The following is a 9,804-nucleotide window of genomic DNA, read 5'->3' on the forward strand; positions in this document are numbered from 1 at the left end:
AGCTGGAGTGTCCCACAAGGAACAAACGAACATAAATTAAAAGTAAATTAAAAGTAGTGATCTTGAAAATGTGAGTAATACCAAATCATTATTTTGAATAACCACGTTTAATAAAAAAAACTCATAAAAAAAAAGAAACCTTTTAATTAATTCATTTTATATCAAAAGTGTGTAGAAGCAGAATTGAGTGTATTGAAAACTGTTAATAAAATAAAAAAGAAAAACTTACAGATTCTGTTGGGTTACTACAAATTGACTTTTTTGTATTAACAGCTTTTTTCTTTCTGAAGGAGAAACCTGAAATATATTTTTTTCAATTAATAATTGCAGAAAAAAGAAAGTTGTTTGTTTTAACCAGAAGTGTGAGCCTTTGCTGCAGGTTTCTTTGGTTTTACAAATAGGATGGGATTGTTTTCTTTTTGTTTATGAGATACAACCTTGGAACTGTTTCCTTTTCTTTTATTCTTTTCAGGAGGCGTATCTGTATTTGAGAAAATCTGCATTTATAATCAATTGATAATATTAAACAATAATTTATAATTATTATTTCAATTACCTAAAAAATCTTCAGGCTTTAAAGTAAACCTCAATTTATGATTTCTACCCTTATCTGTATCAATATTTTCAACTGAAACAAGTGGCTCGTTTTTTATGCTGTTAGCACTATTTACTGGAAACCCTAAAAAACTTTATAAAACAAATCAATGATTAACACAACAAAATAAACCCTTACCAGAGAAAGGTTTTGACTTTTTAACACTATTATTAAATTGACCATTTAGAAAAAGGTTCCTTGATACCTTAAGCTTTCTCGGAGGAGAATCTTCTAAATTTTACATTAAATATTTATGTATACTATTGTTTATAAGCAATGTGATATCCTACTTACCCAGGAAATCTTCTGGCTTTAAAGTTAATCTTAATGACTTTTTCTTTTGTGTAGAGGAACCTGAAAGAATTTTGTATTTAAAGTACTCTAATTTTTGTATCCATGACATAAATCTGGAATTACTTATTTCTGTAACTTCTTTCAAACTGCGATACTAACGTTAAGTTTTATCTAAGAAAGACTACATACCTTGATAGTTTTCACCATCAGTATTTTCAGAATTCTGGAGACGAAACGATGAATAATTTAAATCTAAAATTTAAATTAAACATNCGTATGTGTATACTCAATCAAGGAGGCTAAAGGCTCGACTGGATTACTTAAGAGACCAATTTCAGGTACTTTAATTTTTTTAATTTAATTAAAATCCAAAAATAAAATAAATATTCGCTACACATACTCATTTCTATAACACCAATATTCTATCGTGTGTTTACAAATTATATTAAATCATATATCATATTCATAATCATATTAAACGATATTAACCTTACATGTACTAACCGTTATGTTATTATGAATACTATTGGCTGCCTAGACTAGATTGGCTGCTATTGGATATTATCATGATACTATTATTTGAAAATGGCATCTGTAATAACTATGCTCATTTAGCTTAATTGTATTTTCTCTGGAGATTACTTTTTTGCACGCTATTTTATTTTAAAATACATGGACGTGAATGTTAAAATGAATTTAATTTTTGTTAATGTCTTCATGTTGTGCATTCCTTTTTTTAGACTAAAGCATAAATTACGGTTGAAGGAACTGACCGCTCACCAGCATTAATGATGATTTTGAAATGGAAAACGCACCAGGGGGTGTTTCTACCGAATATTTCCGATTTTTACCGAATTTTTACTAATGCAAATGAAGCGCACAATAGTTCTTTGAGAGTATTTTTTTTTAAACATTGTAACAGGCGAAATGGCTGTTAGTTAGGATGGACTGGACTGATCGTGAGACAAAGTCGGTATGTTCTTAAACATTAATGGTTAGCCATGGTAGCTCCTAGCCCGCACTCGTACTACTTGGACAGTATTTCTTACCTTTTCTAATTTGCAGTACATTTCTCCGCAACTTATAACTTGTCTGTCAACATACCTATAAGCATTATAAATTCTTGAAGTAGTGAAACATATTGGAAGAATAAGACGTCTTTTCTTTTCTTTATTTTGTAAATACTATTTTGTTCTATATTATTTCATTATTTTGTTAGGGGAGGATGTCAAGAATGAGATTAGATAACAAAATAAATATACTTCCCGGCTCTTTGATTACTAGTAGCGCCATCTAGTATGTTCCAAGTACAATTAATAATTTACAAAAAAATACTAGTTAAGATGTTGTCATGCCACCATTGGTTTTTATTGGACTGTATGAACACGCATATGTACATCGCGGGCGTGTTTTTGAGAAAAGCTTTTCTGACACACTTGACACTCATACTGTTTTTCCTTGCTATGTATGCGAATGTGACAGGACAGCTTTGATTTTGTGACGAAACGTTTGCTGCAAATCGGACATTCAAATGGACGTTCGCCCGTATGCAACATCTGATGATGCATACAGCTAGCTCTGAAAATTATAAATTAATTTAATAACAATAAATAATATGTTAATCTTTTGGCAATATTACAGTTAGTATTGTAGATTGGCACGTGGTAAAACATTTTTATAAACAAAAAGTGGAATAAAAAAACTCTTCTATTTATCAAATGGTATTGTAATGGAAACAATTGTCAGAGATGAAACAGAAATTGTGAAACTCGTTTAGTGTTTTCTTCATTCAATTTTTTTATCCACTGTTGGTAGAAAATATGTATAGATGGCGGTAAACGGACAATTACTTAATATAACTTATATGGAACAGTTTTAAAAAACCTATCATTTGGATGTTTATACCTAATAGATAGAAGTCTTATTTGTAGGTTACTCCATGCTATTTGTCTTTACTTACTTGTGATTAAATCTCCGTCCACAGGTTTCACACTTGAATGGCTTTTCTCCTGTGTGAATGCGAGTATGTCGATCGAAATCTCGTTTATCGGAAAATCTTTTCAAACACACTGTGCACTCATATACCTTTTCTCCAGTATGGAGGCGAACGTGGCAGGCCAGCTTAGATTTTGTCACGAAGCGTTTGCTGCAAATCCGACATTCAAATGGACGTTCACCCGTATGCAACATCTGATGATGCATCAAACTGGCTCTGAAAATTATAAATTAATTTAAAAGAAAAAACTAGTCAAAAGAATATTAATCCCTTTCTACAATATTACATAATAAAATAAGTTACACAATATCAGAGTATAAAAAGATGAGAGCAAATAAAATAAAAATAATAATATTTCTTCTTGAATTAGGGGAAATAAGACAAAATTAACATAAATCTAACGTTTTGACTACTGTTGTGACTGAAGTTGTGAAATCTCATACATCATTTAGTTAAACAAAAAATATGTACAATCTATGACAGATTCACTAAATTACCGAAATAGTTTATTGACTAACTATTCGCCTTATTAGAACATATTATTACCCAATGGTATTTATCACTACTTACTTTTCATTAAACCTCCGCTCACAGGTATCACACTTGAAGGGTTTTTCACCGGTGTGAATGCGCCTATGTCGATCGAAATTTTGTTTATTGGAAAACTTTTTCTGACACACTTGACACTCGTACGGTTTTTCCCCAGTATGGATGCGAATGTGACTACTGAAGTGCGATTTTTTGGAAAAACGTTTACTGCAAATTGGACACTCAAACGGTCGTTCGCCTGTATGCACCATCTGATGATGCATCAAACTAGCTCTAAAAATTATAAATTAATTTAATAACAAGAAATAATATTTAAATGCATAAGGATGAATCGAAAAAATGTACAGGCATTTAACACCGCTGATTATATGTTTCTTTATTTCATAAGATATATGCTTTTAATGTCCCGGAGTATTAATATCATGACTGGAGTCTTACTTTCGTCTAGGTTGTTCAATTCAATAATCATTACCCCAGTTATTTTGATTACAGCTGGAGTGTCCCACAAGGCTCGCATTGGAGCCCACTCACATTCTCATTTTTATAAACGATGTCCAATATTAGTAAAGTTAAAATATCACTGATGATGTAAAAATTTTTTACACAGTATTAAGTATTTCTGATTTTATTGTATTGCAGGCTGATATTTAATTCATCGGTCCCTTGGTCAAATGAGAACAGATTTTGTTTTCTTAATGATTAGCAGTTAACATTAAGTACACTATTGGGTACTCAGTCCTTAATAGGTATTATCATTATAGAGACTTGGGTGTAACATTTACGGTCAATTGAAACTTCTATGACCAAGCTGCAACCGAATTTCGCACTGTGTCTATTTGAGTTTTTCCTATTTTAACAGTATGTATATTACAAATCAATTTTACCATTCATTAGTGTTCATTCACCCTACGTAAATGGAATAATCTTGTTGGACGGTCACCCAATGGTACTTAATATTTGTCATTACTTACTTGTGAGTAAATTTTTGTCCACAGGTTTCACAGTTGAACGGCTTTTCTCCAGTATGAATACGCACATGTCGATCGAAATTTTCTTTATTGGTAAATCTTTTCTGACACACTTGACACTCGTACGGTTTTTCCCCAGTATGGATCCGAATATGACAAGCCAGCTTTGATTTTGAGATGAAATGTTTGCCACAGCTTTCACATTTGAATGGTCTTTCTTTCCTTTGCGTTACTGAACATTTTCTCACTAAAACATGAGTAACTTCAGTAAAAGTTTTATTATATTTGTATGGCTGTTGTCTTATATGAAATGAAATATTGCTTAAAGTTCAACTTCACTTCGACAAATATTACCTTCTAATTCCTTTGTTATAATGGTTTCATCTTTAGTATGATTTAAATTTAAATGCTCATTCTTCTTATTATCATCCTTACCAGAATAATGCCAAGTTTCATCACTAAGCTCAGTGCTATCTTCACCTTCTTTTATAATAGTTTCTACTTTTATAAATTCTAAATTTACAAATTCATTTTCTCTATTGTCTTCTTCATCAGGATAAGTTTCGACAATAACTTCAGTGTCACCATCAGATGTACTACCTTCTATTTCTTCTTTTATAATGACTTCTTCTTTAATATCTACACTAAAAGGCTCATTTTTTCTATTATCTTTTATATTAGAAAGACGGCATATTCCGTCAATAAGTTCGATTCCTTTATTATCTTCTATATCATTTTTTGAAATGGTTTTTTCTCTTATATCATTTAAATTTAAATCCTCACTTTTTTTATCTTCCTTATCAGAAAAACACAATGTATTATAATTACCTTGTAATAATTCACTTTTCATTACTNGTTTAGTCAGGTAGGTAGTACTCACCAAGTGAAGTAGTGTAGTAGTATTTACTAGAATTTTGTTTATTATTTGTTTAAAAATGAATGTGAGTGAGATACAGGCCCTTAAAGTTTTCATATGAGTACAGGTTAAAAAATGGGAAGCCATTTACTGTAAATGGGGAAGATCTCGATCTTATACTCGATAAAAATATTGAAGATTAGATGCGATTGCAGTTTCGGACTAGGACTAATCACAATTATTGTGAATAATAATAACAGTAATATTTTTGTTATTTAGATTACCATACTCTTTTATATTAATTTTAAATATGTTTTCATGTCACTTTTCATATTCTGCTTTATTGTTTTTATAATGTGAGATCATCATATCATAAGTATTTTTTACTACCACCATCTAGAGAAGAGTTAAAAAAACATCTAATTTATGCATACGATTTCATTGTCATTCTGTGATAGTTACACATTGTTGATAGCATTTCAACCACTAGAAAGTAGATGGCAGCTTTTCACCTCTACAAGTGGAGTCTACTATATCTGACTATACCGACCTATTGAATTTATTTTAATAAAAGAACGCTAAACGGCTAAACGCTTTCACTAGGGGCAAGGCGATACTCTAAAAAATCTAAATGTATTAGACAAATTAGGTCTACACTAAGCATGACCAAATCTACCAAAAAATATTATTGTTTTGCCAAACTATATACCAATTTTATTATATACACAACCCTTGTTGGTTATTAACAAGATTCAAATTGAATGAATAAATTTATTTAAAAAACGCAGTTTCGCATCTTAGACAAGTACATTAGACGTATTTCAAGTTCATTCTAGATAGATTATCAAATTTATGATTTACACCACCCTTTGTGATTAGTGGATAAATCAGGAAAAAGATGTGTATGTAAAATAAAATCAAATTATTTAAGTACGTATGTATAGGGTGTCTTAAAACTTTGTGGACATAGAGCAACCACAAGTCCTTGGAATTAAAATAAAACGATTAAACTGAACTTTATCTTACCAAAAAATTTTAGTTTTTCTTCAACTACTCAAAAACGCTTCTTACAATTTCAATAAAACATTTACATTAGATACAACTGTTCGCAACTTTTTTGGAGGGTTTAACAAGTAAATAATTTTTTTTTTGTAAGGTGCACACTAGCTTTATTTTTTTTTTAATAAAAAATCAAATTTGCAACAATTTCAGAGAAAAAAGTCCTCTATCTATGATTCCCAACAATTTTTTTAAAGTAGGTACAATTATAATTGAAATAACTCGAAGACGACTAGTGCGATTTGAATTAAATATTATACATAAACATTCCCATGGAGGTATTAATTTTTAACATGCTTATCAATTTTACTAAAATACGACAAAGGCAAAAACTACGCCTACCCTTAAACAAATTCGTTAGTAACTTATTTTTAGTGTTGATTAATTACTCTAATAAGTTTTTTTTTGAAAAGGTACTTTTCTTGATTAGATTGTTTGTATTTTATTATAAAGCCGTATCTCCAACAGTTTGGATAAAAAATATGTTTCATCCGCCTGTGTTTTATAATATTCAACTTTTTGTTTGATTATGAAATTTCAAAATTAGTTGTCTAGTAATCAAATCAAACAAAGTATTTCTTTACCAAATATCAGGAAAAAAATGAATGAACGAATAGTGATATTTGTAGACTTTTAGGACTAAACACGTTGTAATGGTTAAGTCTTCATTGCTGCACAGCTCCGGGTACTTACTAAAACAACAGTTGTAACATATTTTTAATTTTGTAATGGGAATCATATCATCGACATATTAAAGAAAAACATGATCTAGAAACGTATTTCTTTGAAAACTGTATTTGATATTTGTGCATATTTAGCTTATTCGCGGTTTTCTGTTTAATACTTTTCACTATTTTCTGTTGAAGTATTTAAATCACTCACGATCCTATCCTCTTTTTACAAGTGCTCCATGGAATGTTTTCTACAAATTACATGAAGCAATCGCATAACAGGCGATTTTTTTTAATAACTTGTAACATAACATTCTAACGCCTAATAAATTCGATAGACATTTGTAGACGATATCATTCAATTTAGGTAGCACGTGAACTGAGCAGAATATGAAATTATTTAACAAACAGTGCAGTATAAGCATGTATAACATGAGTTTACAATACTACAAATACTATCAGTATAAATAAGTAGTAATCATATTAGTGACATTCTAAAATACTTATAATCCGAATTATCATGTTCCTACATAGCATCTACATTTTAAATTTTTACGATTTTTTCTCCTTATGAAGGAACATATGATCATTAAGGTGATGCTTTTGGGAAAACCTTTTCTGACAGATACTACACTCGTACGGTTTTTCCCCGGTATGTGTGCGAACGTGACTGGTCAATTTTCTCGTGAAACGTTTGCCGCAAATCGGACATTCGAATGGACGTTCACCCTTATGCGACATTTGATGACGCACCAAATCGCTTCTAAATATAAAATAAAATATTTAAAAGCATATTATAAAAAAATGCGTATTTGAAGCACAACTTGAAGTAGTTTTCATTTGCATTTTTTAAATCTCTATCTATTTATTATAATTTATGGTGGCAGCGTAAGTCTGATGTTCACATGTGAATAACAGTTTATAATCTCATATTTAAACTACTTTTAGAATAATGATTATCGTTTAAAGGTCTTACGTTTTAGATATTTATAACAATTTTATTAATCGATTTCCCATCGGTATTTATTGTTACTTACTTTCGGGTAAATCTCTGTTCACAAGTTTCACACTTGAATGGCTTTTCTCCTATATGAACTACCATATGTGCATTGAGACCGTATTTTTTGGAAAACCTTTTCTGACAAACTAGACACTCGTACGGTTTTTCGTCGGTATGAATGCGAACGTGTCTGGTAAAGGATCCTTTTTCGACGAAGTGTTTGCCACAGGTATCGCATTCGAATGACTTTTCTTCCGTATGGACTACCATATGTACATCGAGATCGTATTTTTTGGAAAACTTTTTCAGACACACTTCGCACTTGTATAGTTTTTCCCCGTCATGGACGCGAATATGGTAGGCCAGCTTCGATTTTGTGACAAAACGTGTGCTGCAAATTCGACATTCAAATGGACGTTCGCCCGTATGTAACATCTGATGATACATCAAGCTAGAACTGAAAATTTTTTAAGTTAAAAGAATAACAGTAAAAATAAGGAAGTTGTTTCTAATAAATTGGTTAAACAATCGAAATAATAGGGAATATAGTAACTCTGTATGTTAGGAAAGAATTTTAAAATTAAGTGAGGGACTGCAGAAGTTATCCAGAGGTAGATGTAATAGATAGCCATCATAATTTATTGTTAGTGGTTGTAAAGGCTAATCTTAAATTTAAAATCATTAAAAAGAGGTTGCCAAGAGTGTTTTGGGCTACAATTTTTTTTTATATTTTTATAACAAAAGCTATCTAACAGAAAGAATATCACATATGCAATTTTACATACATCAATGTAAACCACCAATGGATAGTGACCATATGAATTTAAATCCTGTCCCTTTTTATTTAAAGTAGCCAAAAGGGATTGAAATACTAACCAGTAAAATACAAGCCATACTGTAATAGTCTTGTTGGTCCATTACACAATGGTTTTTACCATTACTTACTTCTCACTAAATCTTCGTCCACATTTTTCACATTCGAATGGCTTTTCACCCATATGAATGCGCACATGTCTAATGAAATTTGGTTTATTTGCAAACCTTTTCTGGCACACTTGACACTCATATGGTTTTTCCCCAGTATGGATGCGAATGTGACAGACTAACTTCGATTTGGAGAAGAAACGTTTCCCACAGGTTTCGCATTTTAATTGTTTTTCTTCCTCTTCTGTCACTGAATGCTTTCTCGCTAAAATATTCGTTAAGATTTTTAATATATTTATAGCTATTCTCTTGTATGAATTCTAACATGATGGGAGTAGTTAGCCATAAAAGTTGAAAAAATCCAACTTGTGGTAAAATTGCTTAAATTAGACTTGATTTTAACTGCAAGAATATTACCTTCTATTTCCTTTTTTATAATGGTTTCTTCTTTAGTGTGATTTAAATTTAAACGATCTTTTTTTCTATTATCATCCGTATTAGGATAACGGCATGTTCCATCGGTACAGTCAATTTCACCTTTAAAAATGTTATTACCTTCTAGTTCCTCTTTAATAACAGTTTCTTCTTCTTTTATAATTACTTCTTCTTTTATATCTAAATTTAAACGCTCATTGTTGTTTCTACTACTTTCCATGTCAGAAAAACGCAACGTATTGTAATTATTTCATAATAATTCACTTTTCATTACTGAACAGTTTATTTTTATTTATAAAAACTAAATTTATTGCTTATTTTCATTTTTACCATCATAGATATAGTTTACCCTTTGTATATATATTATCTATGATATAGTTCAATAGTTATCATTAATCATTAATAATAAGCACCCAAACGTCATTTTTTTGAAGTCGATTAATCTGCATGTAATTTG

General features: G+C 30.4%; 1 protein-coding gene across 1 annotated transcript in view; it reads right to left on the reverse strand.

Annotated features, from left to right (window-relative positions):
- The window catches only part of LOC108736490 (zinc finger protein 345), a 10,934-nt gene extending 1,254 nt beyond the window's left edge, over positions 1-9,680 (reverse strand). The window contains exons 1-15 of the mRNA XM_025980227.1: positions 9,330-9,680; positions 8,934-9,177; positions 8,026-8,445; positions 6,902-7,009; positions 4,757-5,277; positions 4,406-4,649; positions 3,456-3,707; positions 2,850-3,101; positions 1,394-2,467; positions 1,079-1,141; positions 890-949; positions 734-826; positions 557-679; positions 356-481; positions 230-297 (exon numbers count right to left, since the gene is read on the reverse strand). Coding sequence (XP_025836012.1) covers positions 2,257-2,467; positions 2,850-3,101; positions 3,456-3,707; positions 4,406-4,649; positions 4,757-5,277; positions 6,902-7,009; positions 8,026-8,445; positions 8,934-9,177; positions 9,330-9,567 — 2,490 coding nt within the window. The 5' untranslated portion in view covers positions 9,568-9,680 and the 3' untranslated portion in view covers positions 230-297; positions 356-481; positions 557-679; ... (2 more) ...; positions 1,079-1,141; positions 1,394-2,256. The remainder of the gene's footprint in view (positions 1-229; positions 298-355; positions 482-556; positions 680-733; positions 827-889; positions 950-1,078; positions 1,142-1,393; positions 2,468-2,849; positions 3,102-3,455; positions 3,708-4,405; positions 4,650-4,756; positions 5,278-6,901; positions 7,010-8,025; positions 8,446-8,933; positions 9,178-9,329) is intronic.
- Positions 9,681-9,804: the final 124 nt, after the last annotated feature.

This window comes from Agrilus planipennis, unplaced genomic scaffold (genome assembly GCF_000699045.2).
Source record: "Agrilus planipennis isolate EAB-ADULT unplaced genomic scaffold, Apla_2.0 scaffold175, whole genome shotgun sequence".
Lineage (NCBI taxonomy): Eukaryota > Metazoa > Arthropoda > Insecta > Coleoptera > Buprestidae > Agrilus > Agrilus planipennis.